This window comes from Bos indicus, chromosome 3, assembly GCF_029378745.1.
Source record: "Bos indicus isolate NIAB-ARS_2022 breed Sahiwal x Tharparkar chromosome 3, NIAB-ARS_B.indTharparkar_mat_pri_1.0, whole genome shotgun sequence".
Taxonomy (NCBI): domain Eukaryota; kingdom Metazoa; phylum Chordata; class Mammalia; order Artiodactyla; family Bovidae; genus Bos; species Bos indicus.
In genome coordinates this window covers 112,349,912-112,374,967 of record NC_091762.1, presented here as the reverse complement: position 1 = coordinate 112,374,967, position 25,056 = coordinate 112,349,912, and the positions used below count along the sequence as shown (strand labels likewise).

General features: G+C 46.9%; 1 protein-coding gene across 1 annotated transcript in view; it reads right to left on the bottom strand.

The window, feature by feature from the left end:
- Positions 1 to 25,056, bottom strand: part of CSMD2 (CUB and Sushi multiple domains 2) — a 689,054-nt gene that overhangs the window by 178,550 nt on the left and 485,448 nt on the right. The window contains exons 23-25 of the mRNA XM_070786891.1: positions 18,994 to 19,150; positions 17,002 to 17,193; positions 10,547 to 10,673 (exon numbers count right to left, since the gene is read on the bottom strand). Of these exons, the coding sequence (XP_070642992.1) occupies positions 10,547 to 10,673; positions 17,002 to 17,193; positions 18,994 to 19,150 (476 nt within the window). The remainder of the gene's footprint in view (positions 1 to 10,546; positions 10,674 to 17,001; positions 17,194 to 18,993; positions 19,151 to 25,056) is intronic.

Below are 25,056 nucleotides of genomic sequence, written 5' to 3'. Positions count from 1 at the left end.
TGAACTTCCAGATGTTCAAGCTGGTTTTAGAAAAGGCAGAGGAACCAGAGATCAAATTGCCAACATCCGCTGGATCATCGAAAAAGCAAGAGAGTTCCAGAAAAACATCTATTTCTGCTTTATTGACTATGCCAAAGCCTTTGACTGTGTGGATCACAATAAACTGGAAAATTCTGAAAGAGATAGGAATACCAGACCACCTGACCTGCCTCTTGAGAAATCTGTATGCAGGTCAGAAAGCAACAGTTAGAATTGGACATGGAACAACAGACTGGTTCCAAATAGGAAAAGGAGTACATCAAGGCTGTATATTGTCACCCTGTTTATTTAGCTTATATGCAGAGTACATCATGAGAAACGCTGGACTGGAAGAAACACAAGCTGGAATCAAGATTGCTGGGAGAAATATCAATAACCTCGGATATGCAGATGACACCACCCTTATGGCAGAAAGTGAAGAGGAACTCAAAAGTCTCTTGATGAAGGTGAAAGAGGAGAGTGAAAAAGTTGGCTTAAAGCTCAACATTCAGAAAATGAAGATCATGGCATCCGGTCCCATCACTTCATGGCAAATAGATGGGGAAACAGTGGAAACAGTTTCAGACTTTATTTTTCTGGGCTCCAAAATCACTGCAGATAGTGACTGCAGCCATGAAATTAAAAGACGCTTACTCCTTGGAAGAAAAGTTATGATCAACCTAGACAGCATATTGAAAAGCAGAGACATTACTTTGCCAACAAAGGTCCGTCTAGTCAAGGCTATGGTTTTTCCAGTGGTCATGTATGGATGTGAGAGTTGGACTGTGAAGAAAGCTGAGCGCTGAAGAATTGATGCTTTTGAACTGTGGTGTTGGAGAAGACTCTTGAGAGTCCCTTGGACTGCAAGGAGATCCAACTAATCCATTCTGAAGGAGATCAGCCCTGGGATTTCTTTGGAAGGAATGATGCTGAAGCTGAAACTCCAGTACTTTGGCCACCTCATGCGAAGAGTTGACTCATTGGAAAAGACTCTGATGCTGGGAGGGATTGGGGGCAGTAGGAGAAGGGGACGACAGAGAATGAAATGGCTGGATAGCATCACTGACTCGATGGACGTGAGTCTGAGTGAACTCCGGGGGTTGGTGATAGACAGGGAGGCCTGGCGTGCTGCGATTCATGGGGTCGCAAAGAGTCAGACATGACTGAGCGACTGAACTGAACTGAACTTTGGCGGTCTGCTGCCTTGTCTTTACAAGTCTTTCAACAACTAGGGTGGGCAATTTTCTGTCGCTCTTGGTCATATTATATCCTGGCTGAATCAGTGATTCTTCAAAGGCTTTGGCCTTTGATGCTACAGAGAAGAAACTTCGAGAGGGCTGGAATAGTTTTGACTGTTTGTTGTAAATGGCTGCTTTATCGAATGAGGGCTGATTGCATACCTGTGTGGCTGTGTTTTGTCAAATGCTTGTAGCTTTTTTTTTTTTTTTTAAATGGAACTGTTTCATTTTTCATCAAGTTGTATCTTATTCATTTTGCCTGGAACTCAGTGAGTCCTTTTGATTCACCAAGGATAAGAGGAGTTTGCTATCGTGCTGTGTTTTATTGCACCTTTTTGTTAACAGATCCATTTGTTGATTATTCTTCATCTATGCTGCCTGGACTGGTGCTTTGTCTTCCACATTCAGCAACTTCTCTTTCATTACTTCCCCACCTTCACCCATTTTCTCTGCAGTTTCAGAGAGATTCTCCAGCTTGTCTCCTATTTCAATGCCTCTATTTCTTATAAGACAAATACTGTGATTACAAATTTTAATTTTTATTGTGTATTTAGTTTCTTTTCATTCTTCACTTGTCTTTTGTCACTGTCTTTGCAGCTCAGGAGCTTTCCTCCTCCATTTTGCCATTCATTTTCTGCTACTTCTCGTCCCTATTTCTGATGCTTAAACAAGAATATTATCTAGGACTTTCCTGGTGGCTCAGTGGTAAAGAATCCACCTGCCAGTTCAGAAGATGTGGGTTCAATCCCTGATCGGGGAAGATCCCACATGCCGTGGAGCAACTAAGCCCACGCACTACAACAACTGAGCCTGTGCTTTAGAGCCTGGGAGCCACGACTGCCGAGCCCATGTGCCTAGAGCCTGTGCTCTGCAATAAGAGAGGCCACTGCAATGAGAAGCCCATGGACCAAAACTCGAAGGAAGCCCCTGCTTGCTACAATTACAGAAAAGTGCACACAGCAAGGGAGACTCAGCACAGCACCCCCCTCAGCCCTGCCCCCCCACCCCTGCCAAATAGAGCATTATCTATATACCCATTTAAAATTTCTTCTGCCTCCTACGGTAAAATCTTTTCAGTGGAAGATGGCTCTCTTTTTAAAAGAATGGTATGTTTTAAATGGCATCACAAGTTTTTAATTTAATTTAATTTTTGCTTATTTGTTTATTTTTTGAAAGGGAGAGATTTATACTGGTCCAACGTGGCACACCAACCAGGTTTGCATTTCTTTGGTTGGACTGTTTATTCTCTTCCTAAGAGATGCTGGAATTCATTTCTGGGCTTGTAAACTGGCAGTTAAATTGATGTATTCTGGCCAATTCAACTATTCAGTGAAGCTCAGCTGGATTATCATCTTTGGATAATTTGAAGTAGTTTGTGTTTCTTTTTCCAGAGGTAACCTATAAGAAGCTAAATTGCCAGAGAGCACCACCATTCTGAAAGCTGCATTTATACCTACCAGGTTACCTACATCCTCTCCTTCAAACACTTTGGAGCTCCTTTTGATTATTCCGTGGTTTGCTGAAACCATAAATCTGACACAGCAATACCCCATTGTGTCTGTGCTTATCTGTTCAGTTCCTTCAGGAGGTCAGTTCTTGCAGTGTGAGTACATGGACCTTCTCTGTTTAAGGTCTGACTTACTGTCACCGCATGAAAATAAACCTTCTGGAAGCTGCTAAACCTGCAGCCACGATTCCGGGCAAAAGCTGTGAACAGAAGCTTGACTTCTCATGCCTCCGCCTCCTCAGGGCCAGCTGCCCGCTTGTTGGGTAAAGGGAAGCCATGCTGACCACAGTGGGGGATTGCTGCTCTCTGATTGATACGAAACTGCAGCGGGGGCATCTGGGCTTCAGGCACAGCCAGATGTTTTGTCTAGTCCAGCACCCTCCCAGGAAGACAAGCTCCACTGGGCAGCAGTAACGGGTAATCAAAACCATGGCCCCCTCTCTCAATAATCCTACTGCTTCATAACCAGCAGCCAAGAACAGACTTTCCAGGTTGCCCTGGCATTAATCATTAAGAAGCCCATCCATAGTTAAAAATCAACAAACTAGGACTATTAGCCAAATATGAACTTTATGACTAAATGGGCATTAAGAGCAGAAATCAGAGCTTCCAGGAACAAGGAGTTCCTCCATCCTCCAAGTGCCCCAGATCTCTTTACGGAAAGCATACCAGCAAAGGACTGTGTCTTATCCCTGCGTGCCTTCCCTTCTTAGAGCCAGCCACACAGACCTCTCAGCCTCAACCTATACTCAGTTCTTCTGAGTGTAACCAGGACCCCTCGGATAGTTACACTCGATTCCTCCTTGGTTCTCCAGCTAATGCATCCTCCACGTTGCTGCCACTGAACCTCCTGAAGTGGAGAGACTATCATGACCACCAGACGATGAGCTCTTTCAGAAGCAGCAGTGCACACCCACCCCTTCCTCTCTTTTACACGCCTGGAAGCACTTTACCTCCACGCTGCATGGTGAACTACTACTGTTCTGTAATGTGTGGCTAGAACAGCACCTCCTCCCTGTAACACCTTGGCCCAAGCTGCCACCTGGAATTATGGACTGACCTTGTAAAGGCTTTCTATTGTGTTTGTACCTTCTCCCTACTTTAGCACTTATTTCATTATACAAGAATCTAAGTAGGCACTATAGGTAGGCTTACATGTATTCCATTTCCAAACCTCTCATCTGTCTTTACTATTAAAACTGTAAAAGCAAAATGAAATAGATTTTTCACTTGCCCTGAGCAGGCATGGGACGTTCAGAGTAACGGAATGTAGGACGGCGCCTGTAGGTGGCGCAGAGGTAAAGAATCCACCTGCCGATGCAGGGGACGCCGCAGAGGAGGGTTTGACTCCTGGGTGGGGAAAATCCCCTGGGATAGGGCAACCCACTCCAGTATTCTTGCCTGGAGAATTCCATGGACAAAGGAACCTCGTGGGCTACATACAGTCCAGGGGGTCGCAGAGTCAGATACGACTGAGCACGCATGCGCACGCACGCACGCACACAGAAGAAAGGTCGCTCCCTTTCCTCTTCCCTTTTCTTTTAGACTAGAATGCAGACACAATTGCATCATTGATGGACATGAACCTGAGCAAACTGGGAGACAGTGAAGGACAGGGAAGCCTGGCATGCTGTAGTCCATGGGGTCGCAAAGAGTCGGATACGACTGAACGACTGAACAACAACAGACACAATGGCTGGAGCCGCAGCGGCTGACTAGGTCACCATGAGAATGATCGCCTACGGATGCAAGGGCAAGAAGAAAAGCAATGGCGTCCTGAGCAACTGCACTAGAGCTGGATGGGACCATCAGATGCTTTTTCCAGGAGAAAAGTGAACCCCCATCTGCTGAAGCCAGCTTTAGTCAGTTTTTCTATTTCCATTCTTAACAGAGAAATTTTCTATCTGTAAGATCGAGACCTTCAAGGGAAAAGACTGTTTCTTATTTATATTTATACCCTCAGCACCTGGCAGGATGCCCAGCACTGAGTAAATGTTCCAAGTTTCTAAATGAACTGAATGTTGTTACCGTCTTCGAAATATTCCAGTGGCTCCTCATTATACTGAGAAAGCCATTCAGAGTTCTCGTCTTGGCATTCAGGGTCCTGCAGAGAGCCCTCTTTACCCGCACAACTTTATCTCCCCACATCCATCCACATCAGTCGAGTGCTCTTTCCTCCTTTGTGGACATCCCCTATACTTTTCCCTAGGTTCACGCCTTCACTCCCCCTCCCCTCCATTGGAATGTTTGCCTCTCCATGTCCAGGCAAGCTCTGCTTGTCTTTCTTTTCTCCGTTACTGAACTTGACTTGCAGTTAACTACAGCACCTGCCTTGTCTTGGAGGCACCTGCTTATTTGCCTGATTTCCCACTAGAATGTGAACCCCCGGCAGACAAGGATTGGCTGTTGTCTGGTCTTTGTGTTTCCCACTGCATGGCACACAGTCTGTGGCACAGAGAAGGTACTTAATGTCCCGGTGTGCTAAATGAACTAATCTAGGGTCAGAATGGTAGACCAGGGCCAGACAGAATGGGCTTGAAACCTATATCACTGGGTTACTGTGAGACATTCGTCACTCCTGGGCCTCAGTGATCCCATCTATAAAACAGTGGCAATCATAACTGATCCAGAACCTGGTGTGCTGTAGAGACTGGAGACACATTAAGTAGAGGGGAGGATCAGGAGCAAAAAGGCTTTGCCTCCCTATCCAGTTGTCATCTGAGCTGGTCCACTGATTATAAAAAGGAAAACTGGAACCCAGCATTGCAATCTGAGAAGAGGTCCCACACACGTGGGCTGAAATTTCCACCTTCTAGGCACTGATGACACACTCAGGGGTGACATGAAGGTCGCAGCTCACAGGTCTGTTCTCCTGCTGTTAGCTGCCAGGCCTGGACAGAGTGCATCAGCCAGCCTATCCCGTTCTTGGCTCTCAGGGAGAAACACTTTGCCAAATGCCTCCCCCATCCTGTGTTCAAGGGCCGGGTATGACCACCACCAGCCCACTCTTGTGCACATCCAGGAAGGGCCCACTTTCCTGCTTGGGTCAGCCTGACCATGAATCCCTGCAGCCACCTACAGGGTGTAGTTCCTCCTGGGCACTCCCAGAAAGGGACTCTCTTCACCCAGCTTGCTGGGGTAAGGCGACCACAGATTCCTCCAGTCACTTCCAGCGCTTGGTCGAGGCAGGGGCAGGATAAGGAGAGGCACCTCCAGGCCTCTGTCTGAGCCCCAGGGACAGTCTCATGGGCTGGCCGCATCCCCTCCCAGCTGGCACACCCAAGGGAAAACCTGCATGACACCTACCCCCACCAATAGCATGGCACCTGCCATCTGCGACTCTCAGCGGTGACATACCACCTGTTGTGCTCTGGGATGCCACCTGGGTCAAAAGAACAACCCCCTACCAGCCCACGGAGGGGGATTCTCCACATTTGGGAGTTTCAGCCCAGGCACTATTCTAAGTGTTCAGACACATTAGCTCACTTCATTCCCAGAGGAGCCTTAGGTGGTAGGTGCTATTTTAATTGCCAAGTTACAGATAAGAGAACTGAAGCACAGGGTGCCTACCTGAACACCTTCACAAGCTACAGCGCGAGTAGAGAGCGGTAGGTAGTGCGGTGGCCGAGTCTGGCTTTCCGCTGCAACTTGATACCGAATGCAAGACAACTGGGAGGACAACTGGGACATAAAAATAATCAGCTCTTCCAAGGAACGCAGCTGAATGATCAGCCCAGATGGCCCAACTGCAGAATGCAGCTGATGTAGGAAAAACAGGAGCCGTTGTAAAACAAAACATAAATAATGTTCTCAGAGAGATGCAAGATGACAATACACTGATAAAAACAAAAGTGGGCTGTCAAGAGCAATCTGAAAACAGAAAGTGCAGTTTTCTTGAAATAAAGATGGAAACAAAAACAAGATTTCCAAAATAAAGAGGCAGGAATAACAGAATAAATACTGTTGAAAACAGAATTAATGGAAACACAAGATCACTGGCAGAATGAAAATGGGATATAGATCTATCAAATCGCTAGAGGAGAAACAGAGCCAATTAAATCAGCTAACAACAGGAAGAGTTACAAATAAAAAGAAAACAATTAAAAAAAGCATTGCATATTTTATTTGAAAGAAAGCATAATGCATAGGATGTAAGAGAAATGTATAAAATCCTTTCTTTTAAAGGATTTCTTTCTTTTCCCTTTCTTCAAATATACACAGAACACAATTAAGAAAAAAATCCAAAAGTAACGAGGGCACAATGTAGTAAAAGTGGAATTGATTTACAAAACCATACAAAATGTGTTACTTCATAACTTTGAAACATTCTTAAATACTCAGGTTAAAAAGAAACCTAAACTAAAATTATAGACTAGACACAAACCCAGATGAATAGTCTATATGGAAAAAAAAAAACTTCCTCAAAGAAAAATACACAAAGAACTTGAAGCAGCAAAAACAAGTAAGTACCATTTTGTCCATCACACAGGCAAACACTGTCAGGATCGACAGCAGCAAGTGACGCAGAGCGGGGAAGCAGGCTTCCGGAAGACGTGTGCATTACTGTAATAGCTGGAGGGAAATGTGAGGTCATGCATAAACATTTGCCTTCTGAGAATCTACCCTAAGGAACTAATTGGACAACTGTCCAAAGATTCATGTGTAAGGGTGTTTACTGGAGTGAAAACGTGAAAATATCCACTTTATCAATAGGAAAGTAGTTAAATAAATTATGGTTGTACAGACAATAGAATTCCCTGTAACCATCAACCAGGATGGGGTCGATCTATATATACTGACATAATAAGATGATGATATGTGGGTAAATGGTAAAACAAAAAGCAAGCTACTGAGCCACTTGAAGAGGTGATCTTGTTTTAGCAAGCACAATTATTGCCTTTGCTCCCTGTACACAAAATACCTAAAAGAGGAAGTCAAACAAGTGGATCTCAATGGCTCTCTTATGAAGGGCATACAGAGAACGGAGTAAGATGATGGGGACTTTTGATTTCTACTCTATAAACTTCTTTATAATTTTTAAAAATGAGTATTTTGGGACTTCCCTGGCTGTCCAGTGCTTAAGACTTTGCCTTCCAATGCAGGGGGTTCAGGTTCAATCCCAGGGTGTTGAGCTAAGACCCCACAAGCCTCATGGCCAGAAAACCAAGACATAAAACAGAAATAATGTAATAAACTCAATAAAGACTTTACAGAGTGGCCCAGATAAAAAAAATCTTAAAAAATAAAGTATCTCTTTTTTATATATAAAAATTTGGCAAAACTAATACAATATTGTAAAGTTTAAAAATAAAATAAAATTTAAAAAACTCTATAAAGATATTTTCACTTAAAAAATAATAATGAAGCCTTGGGACTTCCCTGGTGGTCCAGTGGTTAAGAATTCACCTTCCAGTGCAGGGGACAGCATTCAATCCCTGGTCGAACTAAGATTCCACACACCACAACTAAGCCCGTGCACCACAGCTACTGAGCCTGCACACTCCAAAGCCCATGCACCAAAAGCAAGAGACATCCACATGCCACAATGAACACCCAGCACAGCTCCCCTAAAAGATAATAAGGAAGTCTTCCTCTGAATATGGCACAAACACCAAAGGGGCTGTTTGTGACCATCTAAAGGTGGTCTGGCTGTGAATTCCCTTAACTTGGCTGCTGGTGGTTCCAGGGAGGGGTGGCGGGGTGTGGGGGTCAGGGAAGGAGAGAGGAGGCGAGGGACTGAGACCAGGTGTGGGGACAGGTGTGGTGGATGCTGCAGACGCCTGGCTGGGATGGAAGGCTGGGCAGAGGGACCGCAGGAGGAAGGGAAAAGGGGACCATTGCTCCGTCCCCATCTTTCAGCTGCTCTCAGTGCAGCTGGGAAGCCCTTCTCTTCTCTTCTCCTTTGAGGCTGTGAAGCACCAAGGAGCCTTTCCAATGGGGACTGAGGTCATGTTCATCCTTTCCCGGCCATTCCCCACCTTGGTGTCCTCACACACCCCCTCAGCAGGCCCCCTCTGAGTTCCTGCTGTCTTTGGAGAGATTATTTCCTGTTTATCTGGATTCTGTCTTTTGGAGAGCTAGGAGAGGATCCTCTGGTCTTCCCCTCAGCCCAGCTCACGCCGGCCATTCCTTTGAGTGACAACAGTTCTCACGTCTGCCCAGAAAGCCCATCACTGATTTCTGGCGCTCTCTTTGCCAGACACTCCGCGATCTCTCCGCTCTCCTTCCAGCCTCCTCCTAAACCTTAATACCTGGGAACTAACGCTGCATGTCCTGGGGATGCTCAGGTTATGGTATCATGGAGGAGATGCAAGCCCCAGTACTTAAGAAGTATCAGGATGTCTACAATTACCTTCGTGTGATTCAGCAAAAGCAAAAATGAGGATGGAAAGGAAAGAAAAAAGAGCAAATGTGGTGGAATATTCACAGCAGCTGAATCCAGGTGACAGGTATGGAGGTGCTCAGCATACTGTTCTTTCGACTTTTCTATTTTACATATTGTATGCTACACAACAAAAAGTGAGGAAACAGAAGAACCTGTTTCCATATTTCTTGAGGAGAGTGAGACTGGCTGGTGCAACTCCTTAATGAAGGTCCCCTGAACTTGTCCCTTCTTCTCCCCCATTGCCACTGGTGGGGTTCAGGCCTCCCCGCCCCAGTGACACTTTGGAGAGAGCCAGCCTCCTCCTCACTGGGCTCCCAGCCCCCATCTGTCCCCTCTTCCACAAGCTGCCAGAATGGGACCACGGATCACAGCACCCACGGACCTCCACACGTGGCCACGTGCAGCCCGCTCCACCAGCTTCATCCCCCTCTGCAGCCCACCCCTCCACCCAAGTCCTGGGTGATGCTTTGCCATGTGGACCCGTGCCCAGCTCCTTGAGTCCACCCACTGTCCAGTCACCTCTTCTGCCTAGTAGGCCCTTCTGTCCTGCCAACCTTCCTCCTTGGCCATGGGACCACCTCCTCTCCACCCAACACGACTTACTCCAGTGTCACCATTTCCAGGATGGGACCATTTCCAGACTCTGGCCTCCCGTCCTGCTGTTCAATCCCCTGCCCCCTCCTTCCACCACCTCTCACCATGTACACACGCATCTCCTCTTTGGGACTCCAATACGCAGTTCCTACTAGGCATGGATGTGGAAAGGATGCTATATTTGAGGGAATATGTACAAAGTGCTGCACAGCACGCTGGGCTTTTGTAACTATTCCCTCCACAGTCCTAGAGCACAAGCATTTTTGTCGCCATTTTACAGATGTGAAAACTCAGATTGAGAAAGGGAAGCGATGTGGGGTGATACTGGAGTAGTGGGCAGACTCTTACTACCATCATAGAACCATGGTTAAATATTTACTATGTTCCAAGCACTGTGCTGAGTACATGGCCTACAATGGCTAATTTAGGTTTTCTATCCCAGAAGCCAGTATTATAGCCCATATACCCCAGAAGGAAAGGAGGAGAGACTTACCCAACGTCCTGCAAACGGTAAAGGGCAGAGCTGGGATTCAAGCCTGTGCCCTCAGCTACTGTGTGGTCGCAGTGTCACCACGGCCAGTGCCTCGTGTGAACTTGGATTGCAGCCCTGTGATGCTCAGGCTGGCCTTTTCAGGTTTCCCACGGGCTCTGGCCTGAGCCTGGGGTCATAGCGATGACTGTTGATCACCAGGGCCTTCAGGTGAGGTGGGCAGGGCCAGCCACTGGCTGGCGGACTGGTAAGGACGCTGGTGGCGAATCCCCTGAACAGCTGGCAGTGGTCAGTTTGCCGGCTCTGACACTTACCCAATGGTGCAGCCGGCATCAGCCTCGATGGTCCAGACGCAGTTGAGGTTGTGCTCGTAGGGAGCTGGATACCCAGGGGACAGCACCTGCCCCGACACCTCTCCTCTCACTGTCCCTCCACACTCGGCTGAAAGAAATCCCAGAAGGGTGAGTTTCAGGGGGCGACCTGCGTGCACAGGGGCACCCCCCTGGCTCCTCCTGCCTGTGTGCAGGGTCCCTCTTGTTCATCCCAGCTGGCTGAGCACAGCATAGAGGAAGGCCCTGGATGAGACTTGTATCTGGGATCTACAAAAGCCCCTACAAGTCAACAATGAAGAGACAAACTGCTTGGTTAAAAAATGGGCAAAGCCTTTGAACAGACATTTCTGCACAGAAAGTATACAAATGGCCTCTGAGCACATGAGAAGGTGTGTAACATCACAGTCATTGGGGAAATGCAAATCAAAACCACAATGAGGCCCCACCTCACAGTCTCTAGGAGGCTGTAACCAAAAAGACAGACTGACTAATGTGTAGGTGAGGATATGGAGACACTGGAACCCTCGGCTTCCAGTTTCCAGCTGGTGGGAGCACAAAACATTACAGCTGCTTTGGAAAACAGTTTCCTGTATACCTGCTCAAAATGTTAAACATAACTACCCAGGGGAAAGTGAAAGTGTTAGTTGCTCAGGCATGTCTGACTCTTTGTGACCCCATGGACTGTAGCCCGCCAGGCTCTTCTGCCCATGGAATTCTCCAGCAAAAATATTGGAGTGGGTTGCCATTTCCTTCCACAGGGTATCTTCCCGACTCAGGGATTGAACCTGGGTCTCCTGCAGTACAGGCAGATTCTTTACAATCTGAGCCACCAGGAAAGCCCCAAAGCTACCTAATGACCCCAGCAGTTCTGCTGTTGCATATACACCCAAGATAAATGAAAATGTAAGTTCAAATGAGAATTTGTACACAAATGACCATAGGATCATCATTCATAAAATCCACCCCCTCCCAAAAGGGAAAAAACCCAAATGTCCATCAACTGATGAATGGATTAACAAATAAGGTATATCCATAAAACAGAATATTATGTGTTCATAAAAAATAAAGAGGTACTGCCACACAATACATCATGGATGAACGGAATGTTGAAAATATTAGCTAAGTTAAAGAAGGCAGGCACAAAAGGCCACATACTGTGTGTTTCTATTTATATAAAATATCTGGAACAGAAAAATTTACGGAGACAGAGAGTACGTTTGTGGTTGCCAAGGCCTGAAGAAGAGCAGGCAGCAGGGAGGGATTGTTAATGGGTTAGGGTTTCTTCTGGGGAGACAAGATATTCAGGAATTAGATTGTGGTGATGGCTGTACAACCCCATGAATATACTAAAAGGCAACTAAATGGGCCAACTGTATGGTATGTGAAGTCTATCTCATTAAAGTTATTTAAAAAAGGTCCCTGGGGGTTGGGCTGATGGCCCACTCTATGAGCAAACTCCTTGACGCTTCCTGGAGGATGTGTAGGAACTCAGTCCTGGTCATTGACAAGAACTGGTCATTGACAAGACATTGCATTCTTCCTCCCAGAGAACTTGTGGTCTAGAGGAGGAGATGGCCGCAGTGTATGCCTAGGGCACCGACCGAGCCACGTTCATGGCAAGTGGTAGCACAGAGGTGGAGGTGACCAGTTTCCTCGTGTGCAGGGTCGGGAGAGGTGGGGCAGGTGGGAAGAGTGGAATGGAGAGGCCCAGGAAGAGGACACTGCTGACAGGGAAGAGCACTGCAAACCTCCTGGGGCTGCGAAACAGCATGGCAGCTTGCGGGACAGCATATGGGATGGGGCGCGGTGGGGAGACGGGGCTGAGGAGCTGGGCGAGCATTCTACATGGAAGGGCGCTGCACACTCGGCTGTTGCCTATTTCCTGTGTTAGGAGAAGAACTGCAGTGCTTATGCCCGTGAGTAGAGTCATCACTTTTACACACTTGCCCATTAGAGAGGACATGCTGGGAGCAGTGTGCAGGAGCACAGAGGGGTGGACCTGGAGGCGGGGGACCAGTGAAGAGGTCCATACTTGCCATCAGAGCAGCCCTCTGGGTCAGAAGCTGGTGATCCTCCTGGTCTTCTTCCTCCCCATCATCTAACCCACCTCTGAGCCCCTGGGCCTGAACCTCTGTGATTCTTTTCACACCTGACCCCCCGCCCCCATTGTTAAGAGTGGTGGCTCAGTCCCTTACCATCTCCGGGGGAACAGAGTCCCCAGCCCCCAGCAGTGCCACCAGAAGGGTCCTTGTAAAATACAGACTGGCCACACCCTTGCTTAGGTTAAACCCTCCTCCCCAGGGTGAAGTCCATACTGCTTAGGGGAGCCCATTAAGCCCCCAGAGGGCTCCCTTTGGCCTTTTCTGGCCCTCTCCTGGCACCTCTTGGTCCAGTCAATTATGATGAACTCCACAAGCCCAGGCACTCTGGGCCTCTTCAGGCCTCTCCTTGGACTCACAGCCTGACAGCATCTTCTGCATGAGACTCTCCCTGCCCCACATGGAGCTGACATTGTCCTCTCTGGTGTCTCCATTATAACATGATCAGGATCTTATCATACCCTATATATTGTCACCCTGCTTATTTAACTTGTTTGAGTACATCATATGAAGTGACAGGCTGGATGAGTCACAAGCTGGAATCAAGACTGCCGGGATAAATAACAGCAACCTCAGATATGCAGATGATACCACTCTAATGGCAGAAAGCAAAGAGAAACTAAAGAGCCTCTTGATAAAGGTGAAAGAGGAGAGTGCAAAAGCTGGCTTAAAACTTGACATTCAAGAAACTAAGATCATGGCATCAGGTCCCATCAGTTTATAGCAATAGATGGAGAAAAAGTGGAAACAGTGACAGATATTATTTTCTTGGGCCCCCAAATCACTGCAGATGGTGACTGCAGCCACAAAATGAAAAGATGGCTACTCCTTGGAAAGCTAAGGCACACCTAGATAGCATATTAAAAAACAAAGACATCACTTTGGCCACCTGATGAGAAGAGCCCATTCCCTGGAAAAGACCCTGATGCTGGGAAAGATTGAGGGCAGGAGGAGAAGAGGGTGAGAGAGGATGAGAAGTTTGGATGGCATCACCAACTCAATAGACATGAGTTTGAGCAAACTTCAGGAGACGGTGAAAGACAGGGAAGCCTACTGTGCTGCAGTCTGTGGGGTCACAGATACAACCTAGCAACCGAACAACAACAATCTCCTTTACAAGACTATACACTCTCCGGCAGTAGGGATCTTGTATTACTTGTGTTTGTACATCAAGTGCCCAGCATGGTGTTTGGCACATTATGTGCTCAGGTGGTCAGTCATGTCTGACTCTTTTTGTGACCCCATGGACTGTAGCCCGCCAGGCTACATGGAATTTTCTAGGCAAGAATCCTGGAGTGGGTTGCCATTTCTTTTTCCAGGGGATCTTCCCAAACCAGGGATTGAATCAGTGTCTCCTGCATTGTCAGGTGGGTTCTTTCCCACTAGTGCCACCTGGGAAGCCCTTGGCACCTTACAGATAATTTAACAAGTGTTTGTTGGATGAATACATGGGAAGATAGAAGATCAAATGAATTACAGGAGCTTATTGCTTTCCTGGCAAACGACGTTGAAGGGTCTAAATCAAGGGAGCATGAGTCAAAATGAAGAGGTGACTTGCTGCAAAGCTTCTTAGGAAAGATCTGACTAAGCAAGACCTTAGAAGAGGTAAGAGAAGATAGGGTCAGGGCCACAAATGGGAGACTGACCTTCATCTGTTGCTCCAAAAGACCCATGAAACATCTCTTGGGCCCCATGGCTTGACACGAGCCCACTAAGGCAGGGCAGGGGAAGGGTCCTTCTGCAGTGAGCCTGCTCATGAGACTGGACCCTTTCTTTCAGCATCACTACCCTCGTGATGATGTTGGGATGGGTTGTGCCAACCCAACTGAGAGATGCAGGGCTGAACAAGGCTGGAACAGGGAGTAAGGTGTGGGTGGGAGGATGAGCTCAAAGGAAGCCTGTCCGGCTTCACAGGTAGCTCAAAAGGTGGCAGGACATTATCCATGTTCTGGGCTGGAGCTTCCTTCCATATTCCGGATGGAGCAGCCCCTCCTGCAGCCCAGAGCCAAATGTTTGGAGGCAGTGGCACCAGCAGCATTTTCTCATGGACACAACTACCTCTTTTCTCAAGGGTCACTTTTATCTGGGGACTGCAAGGGGGCAGGGGCTGAGCCTGGGGCCAGCATGAAGCAGATTCACCAACAAGACCCCAAGACTCTCATCTTTCTGATCTCTCTTATCTCCATCCTAGAGCCCCAGCTGCTTTGTTTGGGCTGTAGCATCCACCATGGACAAATAAAACATCTGGGTGTTGCAGCTGTAGCAGTCATTGCTGATAGGCCATGATCAAGTCTACCACAATATGACATATGTAAAAATATGCACACACAACTCCAAACGCACAGCCTCCCTCCCCTACGTGGTGCCTGAGGGAGTCTCAGTGGGGCAGCCTGCTGGAGTTTCAAAGTATAAGTATTTTTTCCAGCACTGCTTGAGCGGATCCTCTAAGTTCCATCTGACTGGCAGATTAGATATTCAGAAGAACTTTATAGGGGAGCCTTTCTGCAAAGCAAATGATTGTTTTGCAGTGTGAATCATCACCTCCTTCACATTTCATTTGCTCTGGCTTGCCTATGGCCCCAGACAGTTGTCTGTTTCTGCCTGTGTCTCCCTTGCTGGCCTGGGACCTGCTTTTCCCTGTATTCCCAGGGCCTGGCAGAGAGCCTGGCACATGAATGAAAGAAGGAGATAGAAACAGGGATGCAGGGAGAAAGGGACAAGGTGTGCCTGCGCTTGAGCACAGAGAGAGGAAGACTCCAGAGGCCACTGTCCTGTCCATGGTCAGGTTTAAAATCCTTGCCTTGAGACCCTCTGTTGTGTAACAGTGTCAAGATCCTGTTAACACGCAGTTGTCTGGGTGGTGGTGGGGAGAGTATCACCCTTACCGCCTCCCCCCCATGCTGGTTCACACCTTCAGCTTCACACTGGCTCAGGCTGGAGTGTGCAACTCTCTCCCCTCCCCTCTGGTGGGTGATGCTTACCCATCCTTTCAAGTCTCAATTAAAATATCACCTCCTAAGCACAACTTTCTCCTGTTCCCTCCACCCTCTGGCACCTACTCTTGTTACAGTGCTTATCTTGTATTATGATCTCTTTTGGGTCTATTCTCCTTCCCAGGGTGTGGGCTCTCCAAAGGCAGGAAGAATGCTTTATTCTTTCTTTTTTTCATTTCTCTGCTTCTGCACACACCCAAACATACACCTGCACCAGTTCTGCCACTTGGCATTCTTAGGTGCTTAAACGTCCTCCTGGTGGAGGTTTTGCTTTTATAAGATCAGCCAGAGCTGCACAGCCATGCTGAGGTTGTGGGCCATGGGACAGGGGATGGAATGAGGGAGAGGCCTGAGGATGCAGGACAAAGCAGCATGGTAGAGGACTCCTGCTCAGCAGGGAGGGTCATACACGCAGTGAGGCGGGTGGGCCAGACAGACAAAAGGATGAGCGTGAACTGTTCCCCACTTCTGCCTTGGACCAGGTTTCTCTTGTCCTGTGACACGTGGATGGAGCTTCCAGACAGCCTGTGTTGACATTCTGGAAGCACCACAGAGTTAAGAAGGTGCTAGTTCATCATCGCACTCTTAAGTGTGACATACATCTAGCTCATGATCTGAAACTTAAGGACAAGACAGATATTAATTCATCATCCTACTTTCTCTTTCTCAGCATGCCTCCAGAAAAGGGAGTATGAACCCCATTTTGTCTATGGGGAAACTGAGGCCCGGACTGAACTGGAGATTTATTTAGTCATGTTGTGGCAGGAACCCTTGGAACCAGGCAAAAAGTCCCTCTTCCTTTTAATTGACTCTCCCACCTCTCTGTTGTCACCAGGATTATGACTCTGAGAGCATGACTTGGCCCTGGTCCCACTCGCTAAACGTGTGACGGTGGCGAACACCGCCTGGGTGACTGCCGTGCAGGTGTGATGAGGTTGAGAGTGAGGGTGTGGGTGGCAGAGATGCAGGGCCAGCGATGACGCCCATGAATAGGAGGGTTCAGACAGCCCCAAGGCCCTGGAGAGTGGGGGCCAATGGGGGACCCTTAGTGAGCCCAGAGCTTGGAACTCCGCATTAGGGGACAACCAAAGTGGTAAAAAAAGAAAAGAAAAGAAAAGAAACCCGCCTGCCAATGCAGGAGACATAAAAGATGTGAGTTTGATCCCTGGGTTGGGAAGATCCCCTGGAGGAGGGCATGGCAGCCCACTCCAGTATTCTTGCCTGGAGAATTCCCATGGACAGAAGAACCTGGCATGCTGCAGTCCATGGGGTCGCAAAGAGTCGGACACGAAGGAAGCGGCTGAGTACACACAAGGGGTCACCTGCAGAGCAAGAGGCCTCCTACCGACACAAGTGGGCAGCGGCCGGTCCCAGGCCCTGCGCTCCCCGCTCAGACACAGCAGCTCCTCACTGCCCCGCAGGCTGTACCCGGGGTCACAGCTGAAGGACACGGAGCTCCCAGCGAAATGGCCTCCATCATGAACCTTGTAGCCAAACTGGGGGGTTCCTGGGTCCTCACATTTGATGAGTTCAAAACCTGGAGAAAAGAGAAAAGAGTGAGCGTGATACGCCCGGCACAACCACATCCTGCAGCCCATCCCCCCATCCCAGAGCATGCAGGTCCTTAAGAAAGCCACCAGCACGTGTCTCATGGAGCACTGCTTCGGGGCCACATGACTGTGCTCAGGTCAGGGTCTCTGTTTACAGAGTGTCCCCCCTTGCCTGTCACTGTACATAAACGACTTCACTTAATTCTTCCAGGACAGCTTTTAATAGTTTTCAGGTGTAGGGTCTGGATTTTCTGGGTGTTTTCGGTTTGTTTGTTTGAGCCTTAGCATTTTGCTAGCAGGAGCTGCTTTTCCCGTTTTGCTCACCAAGACATTCTGATAGGAAATATGGAAAAGTCACTTTGCATGCATGTTTCACAGCTCAGCTTCATCCTGCTGACGTATATACTCTATCAAATGAGCGTGGAGAAGGAGACCTCTGTGAGCTTACACAAAGCTCTTCGGGCACAGTGGTCATCTGGGTCAGCGCCTGTGTTTTATTCACAGGATTCCTTTAGGGACGAGGGACTATGCATTTCACAGCTGAGAATATTGACTGCGGAAGGTCACACAAATTGCTTCAAAGTCACCCAATCTCAGGTGACAGAAATGGAATTGGAAGGCAACTCTACTTAATCCTCTTCCATCGACATGCCTGCAGTAACAGGCACAGACCCCGTGTCCAGGCAAGAGGCATTTTGGGTAGACTAACTGTGTTTGTTTTTTTTTTAAACACTTTTATAGAGATACAACTTACATACCAAACACTTGTCCATCTACAGTGTACAATGCAGTGTCCTTTAGTCTATTCAGAGTTATGCAACTCTCAGCACAATTTACTTTTAGACACTTTCATCACCCCAAAAGGAAAATGAATTTTCCCCAACTACTTCATCCCCAGGCAACTAACAATTTTCCTTCTGTCTCTGTGGATTGGCCTATTCTAGACACTTCATATAAATGGATCATGCAATACATATGTCCACATGTACTGTGAGGGGCTTCTTTCGCTTAACATCACGTATTCAAGGTTCAACCATGTTGTAGTATGGATCAAAACTGGATCCTTTTCTGTGGCCAAATAATACCCCATGGTATGGATGGATATATCACATTTTACTTACCCACTCATCAGTTGATGGATACTCACTGGATTTTAAAATAGCCTATAAAAAGCACATTTCTTTGTAGCTACTGGGCAAGTAGAAGCTCAAATCAATGAACAAAATAGCTGTGAAGCCAAAGAATGGAGATACCACCCTAAGTATTCTGTAGCTGTGGACAAACCACGGGTGTTTTCTCTTTTTGCAATCTCAGGAATAAGGGAGGGAGTTACAGTCAGGAAAAGAGGGAAAGAGTCAACACTTGACTCTTCAGGGAGTGGTAAAAAAAGAACATAATTATCCATTGGTGCTTGCATTTTTTACATCTGACTGTAGCCGAACATTATTTTATAAATGTCATGATTAGGAAAGGCTATCTTTGGTTGATTTAATTAAAAGACTCAGTGCTTATTATTTTTAGTGAGTTAAGGGTGATGAGTGGGTAAAAGGTGCGCTATAACTCTGAGTTCAGTTAATCATGGGTGTAACCATGGAGCTGTACGCCAAGTGGGAGCTTATCCACATCATGGGCACAGGGTCTCAGGGGAAACAATCAGCTAAGTGTGCACCAGTCAGAAAAAATCAAACCCACTCATTGATGGGTGACGTCCCGGAGCCCAGCCTCCCAGTGTGCGGAACCAGGGAGAGCCCAATTTCATGGTCCATTCAGAAGTGAGAAAGACTTACTGGAAAAGTGCAGCTCAAAGCCCTTGCTGGTGTTCTCAGCATCAGTGATAAAATCAAGCCACAGACTGCTGGACGTGCTATTCAGTGTCACCCCCAGCAACTCGGTGCGGCTGAACACCCCGAGCAGACGGGCAGAGTTGTTATTGCCATCGTAGACCTGGACAGAGGAGAGACCCCAACCCCATGTTATCAGCATGACCTTATCTGGAACAAGAGCTCCCTAACCCACAGCCCACATTCCCAGAGTTCAGCACAGATAACAACTGTTAGAGGGGCACTGAGCCCCCGGATGCAAGGAAGACAGCAGAGTGGAGTTGGCCACCATGTGGGTTATCAATCTGTCTCGCCTCCACTTGGTACCAGTTTTGTGCTCGGCCTATCTTGGTGTGAATCTGATCTCTAGGAACTGCTTGCTGTTCTAACCTTTCCAGGAGAGTTCTGGTCTTGTTCCCCCAACCCCCATATGGCACCAGCTTACTCTTCAGCAGCTTGGGGACGCCAGGTTGGGGCAGCCTGACTACCCAAGCCATCTGTTTCTGCAGACCCATTGGCTGCAAGTAGAGACATTACTTTGCCAACAAAGGTCCATTTAGTCAAGGCTATGGTTTTTCCAGTGGTCATGCATGGATGTGAGAGTTGGACTGTGAAGAAAGCTGAGCGCCAAAGAATTGATGCTTTTGAACTGTGGTGTTGGAGAAGACTCTTGAGAGTCCCTTGGACTGCAAGGAGATCCAACCAGTCCATTCTAAAGGAGATCAGTCCTGAGTGTTCATTGGAAGGACTGATGCTAAAGCTGAAACTCCAGTACTTTGGCCACATTATGCGAAGAGTTGACTCATTGGAAAAGATTCTGATGCTGGGAGGGATTGGGGGCAGGAGGAGAAGGGGATGACAGAGGATGAGATGGCTGGATGGCAGCACCGACTTGATGGACATAAGTTTGAGTAGGCTCCAGGAGTTGGTGATGGACAGGGAGGCCTGGCGTGCTGCGATTCATGGGGTCGCAAAGAGTTGGACATGACTGAGTGACTGAACTGAAAACTGAGGCTGAAAGCATTTGGCATTTCTGCACTGCAAGATACCCTATCCTGTCCTTCCATGATCTGAGACACCCAGGAGATGAGATAGTTGTCCTCCTCCCTAATCCCACCTTGGTAGCTCAGTGGTAAAGAATCTGCCTGCCAATGCAGGAGACATAAGAGATGGGAGTTCGATCCCTGGGTTGGGAAGATCTCCTGGCGTAGGAAATGGCAACCCACTCCAGTAGTATTCTTACCTGAAAAATCCCATGGACAGAGGAGCCTGGTGGGCTACAGTCCCTGGGGCATCAAAGTCAGACGCAGTTGAGCACACATGCACACTACCCCCACCCAACTGTGGCAGTGGCCTCGGTCTCACACTCTGCAGGTCCAGGGCCCTGGGATCCAGCAGGATGAAGTTAAAATGTCCAGGGTGTCAGATGTCACATATCTTCCCATTCCCCAAGCTCAGCCTCTGCCCCTTCCCTCCTAAAATGAGGGCTCCAGCCAGGGCCTGCTAGGCTAGCCAGGGGTGGAATCATGCAGGCATCTGGCTTCCCTGACTCCCATCTGTCCCCTGAACTTCTGAGCACCGGCAAAGACAACAATCATCAGAATAATGAACTGGCTCCCCAGGTTCCAAGGTTGCTGCTCCTTTCCAGATAATTGTGCAAATAACAACAGAAGTTGTGATTGAGCGAGGGACCCCCTGGTGCTTTGGTAAATATCAAAGATGGGATCTATGGGTGGGTGATGAATATTTGTGCATGGCACAGGATGTGGTGCCAGCTGCCAGCAAATTGGAACGATATTTCCATCCTACTATTTATGAAGCAAAGCTTTCTAAAAGAAGTCATCCTTCAAGCTAACAGTGCTGTATATTACAGAGATTTGTTCAGGCCCCTGGGAGCCTCAAAAGTCTGTTTCCAGATCCTGTATGCAATTGTTTTATGTCATGGATAGACTGGGAGAATTCCAGAGCACCGACAGATATAGAGATGACACCCATTCAAAGAGTTTCGCTCACTGTTACATCCAGACTGCTATAAAAATATTTTTACCCATTAACACATATATTTCCTAATTGACTGATCAAGGGATTAGTCATCAACATTTGTCAGCATCACAATCAGAGAGACAACTAGTCACCATATGTTTCTTAATGGAAGACACCAATAACTACGGGGTCATTTTGTCAAAAGAAAAATTAAACCTGGCTAAGATCAAGCCACTGTATTGAATTTCCAAGTTATAGGAAATATGGAGGACAGAGGAACACATGAAATGAATAAATTACAAATAAACAAACAAGTCACAGATAAATAACAAGTAAATTATTCCCAGGTGGCTCAGTGGTAAAGAGTCTGCCTGCCAATGCAGGAGATGTGGGTTTGAGCTTCCTGGGTCAGGAAGATCCCCTGGAGTAGGAAATGGCAACCCACTCCAGTATTCTTGCCTGGGAAATCCCATGGACAGAGGAGCCTGGCGGGATACAGTCCATGGGGTCACAAAAGAGCTGGACATAACTTAGTGACTGAACAACGACAACAAAACGAGAAGAGATGGAGGTAGAAACCTAAGCACAAAAAAATACTTGAGGCAACTCATCTAGTGTGTAGATTTTATTTGGATCCTGATTCAAATAAAGTGCAAAATTCAAAACTATTGATAATATGATAATATTTAAAAAATGTAAATATAATTATGAATTATATTTAAAAATATAATTGTTGGCATATCATTGTCCAGAATATGAGGAAAATGCCCTGGTACGTAAGAAGCACCTAATAAATGTATGAAAGAAGTGAAAGTGTTAGTCACTCCGTTTAGTTCAGTTCAGTAGCTCAGTCGTGTCCAACTCTTTGCGAGCCCATCAACCGCAGCACGCCAGGCCTCCCTGTCCATCACCAACTCCTGGACTTCACCCAAACCCATATCCATAGAGTTGGTGATGCCATCCAACCATCTCATCCTCTGTCATCCCCTTCTCCTCCTGCCCTCAATCTTTCCCAGCATCAGGGTCTTTTCAAGTGAGTCAGCTCTTTGCATCAGGTGGCCAAAGTACTGGAGTGTCAGCTTCAACATCAGTCCTTCCAATGTCACTCAGTTGTGTCCAACTCTTTGTGACTCCATGGACTGTAGCCGGCCAGGCTCCTCTGTTCATGGGATTTCCCAGGGAAGAATACTGGAGTGGGCTGCCATTTAAAATAAATAATACAATAGCTTCTTTTAGTAATTTTGCCTTTAAATCCACCTGGAATTTTGGCATATGGTAAAAGATAAGATGGGCTTCCCAGGTGGCACTAGTGGTAAAGAATCTGTCTGCCAGTGCAGGAGACCTAAGAGACACGGTTTGATCCCTGGATCAGGAAGATCCCCTGGAGAATGGCATGGCGACCCATTCCATTATTCTTGCTAGAGAATCCCATGGACAGAGGAGCCTGGTGGGCTATAGTCCACAGGGTCACAAAGAGTTGGACACAACTAAAGCGACTTAGCATGCACAAAAGATAAGATACATTTTCTTCCTTGTGGATTAGCCATTTTTAACCAATTAACTCTGTAAATATTCCACCCATTATCAACTTTGCTGCTACTGCTAGCTGCTGCTAAGTTGTTCAGTCGTGTCCGACTCTGTGCGACCCCATAGACAGCAGCCCACCAGGCTCCCCCATCCCTGGGATTCTCCAGGCAAGAACACTGGAGTGGGGTGCCATTTCCTTCTCCAATGAGTGAAAGTGAAAAGTGAAAGTGAAGTCGCTCAGTCATGTCCGGCTCTTCATGACCCCATGGACTGCAGCCCACCAGCCTCTTCCATCCATGGGATTTTCCAGGCAAGAGTACTGGAGTGGGGTGCCATCGCCTTCTCCGATTATCAACTTTAAAGCCACCTTTATTACATATATAGTTCAACCATTTTTGGGGTCAACTTTCTATGCTACCACAGTTATTTTTTTGTCTATTCCTGCACATGAGCTGGACTTCTGAGGTGGTGCTGGTGGTAAAGAACCTACTTGCTAATGCAGGAGACATAGAGATACACGTTCAATCCCTGGGTCAGGAAAATCCCCTGCATGAGGGTCTGGCAAGCCATTCTAGTATTCTTGCCTGGAGAATCCCATGGACAGAGGAGCCTGTCAGGCTACAGCCCAGTCAGACAGGACTCAAGCGACTTAACACGCTTGTACATGAGCTATACTGTTTTAATTATGGTAGCTTTGTAATATATTTAATATTTAGTAGGGCAAGTTCCCTCTCATTTGTCTTCTTTTAACTTAAGAAATTCTTCTCTCATATTTATTCTTTTAGATAAACTCAAGAATTTTCTCAAATTAAGAAAAACAACAACTCTCCGTACTCCCCTCAAAGACCCAAAATAATTTCTATAATTCTCACTGATTAACATTAAATATATGGATTGACAACAGAGAAAACATATATCTACATGATATTAAGTCTTCCTATGTGTATATATGACATCTGATTCCATTTAATAAAGTTGTCTTTTATATCTCCCAGTAAAAGTCTGTACTTATTCCTGGGCATTTTAATATTTTTTATTGATTTTGGCATTTGGGTCTTTGTATGCATTTATTTCCTAACAGAATATTGCTTGTCCATAAGAAAATGGCTGTGATGGTCCAGTTCATCATTATATATAGGTGATGGATTTATCCCTGACAAATCTGAGAGAATCTGCACACAGCCAGTACATCTAACCTTCTTTTTTCTCTATTAGATGTTTCCAGTTTTTTCAGCTTTATTGAGGTGTAATTGACAAATAAACTTGATTTTTAATGTGCATGAAGCCACTACATCTAATAAGACAGGTCAGCAAGATGGCTGCCTTCAAAATGAATATGTTAAGTGGATCGTGTTTAACACACAGTTACAATGTTACATTCCTATGAACACTGCCCCTGCGTATCTGTTTACACAGTATTCAAGTTTCTCTAGGGCATACATGTAGAACTAGAATGGAGAAGCAGGTCACACAGGGAAGGTACATCTTCAACTTTGTCAGACATTGTCAGTTTGCTCTTCGAAGAGTAAACCAATTTAATCTCTCTACCAGCACCACAGACTGGTTCCAAATAGGAAAAGGAGTACGTCAAGGCTGTATATTGTCACCCTGGTTATTTAACTTATATGCAGAGTACATCATGAGAAATGCTGGACTGGAAGAAACACAAGCTGGAATCAAGATTGCCGGGAGAAATATCAATAACCTCAGATATGCAGATGACACCACCCTTATGGCAGAAAGTGAAGAGGAACTAAAAAGCCTCTTGATGAAAGTGAAAGTGGAGAGTGAAAAAGTTGGCTTAAAGCTCAACATTCAGAAAACGAAGATCATGGCATCAGGTCCCATCACTTCATGGGAAATAGATGGAGAAACAGTGGAAACAGTGTCAGACTTTATTTTTTGGGGCTCCCAAATCACTGCAGATGGTGACTGCAGCCATGAAATTAAAAGACGCTTACTCCTTGGAAGGAAAGTTATGACCAACCTAGATAGCATATTCAAAAGCAGAGACATTACTTTGCCAACAAGGTCCCTTTGGTTAAGGCTATGGTTTTTCCTGTGGTCATGTATGGATGTAAGAGTTGGACTGTGAAGAAGGCGGAGTGCCAAAGAATTGATGCTTTTGCACTGTGGTGTTGGAGAAGACTCTTGAGAGTCCCTTGGACTGCAAGGAGATCCAACTAGTCCATTCTGAAGGAGATCAGCCCTGGGATTTCTTTGGAGGGAATGATGCTGAAGCTGAAACTCCAGTACTTTGGCCACCTCATGCGAAGAGCTGACTCATTGGAAAAGACTCTGATGGTGGGAGGGATTGGGGGCAGGAGGAGAAGGGGACGACAGAGGATGAGATGGCTGGATGGCATCACTGACTCGATGGACTTGAGTCTGAGTGAACTCTGGGAGTTTGTGATGGATGGACAGGGAGGCCTGGCATGCTGCGATTCATGGGGTTGCAAAGAGTCGGACACGACTGAGCGACTGAACTGAACTGAACTGAACCAGCAACATATGGCAGCT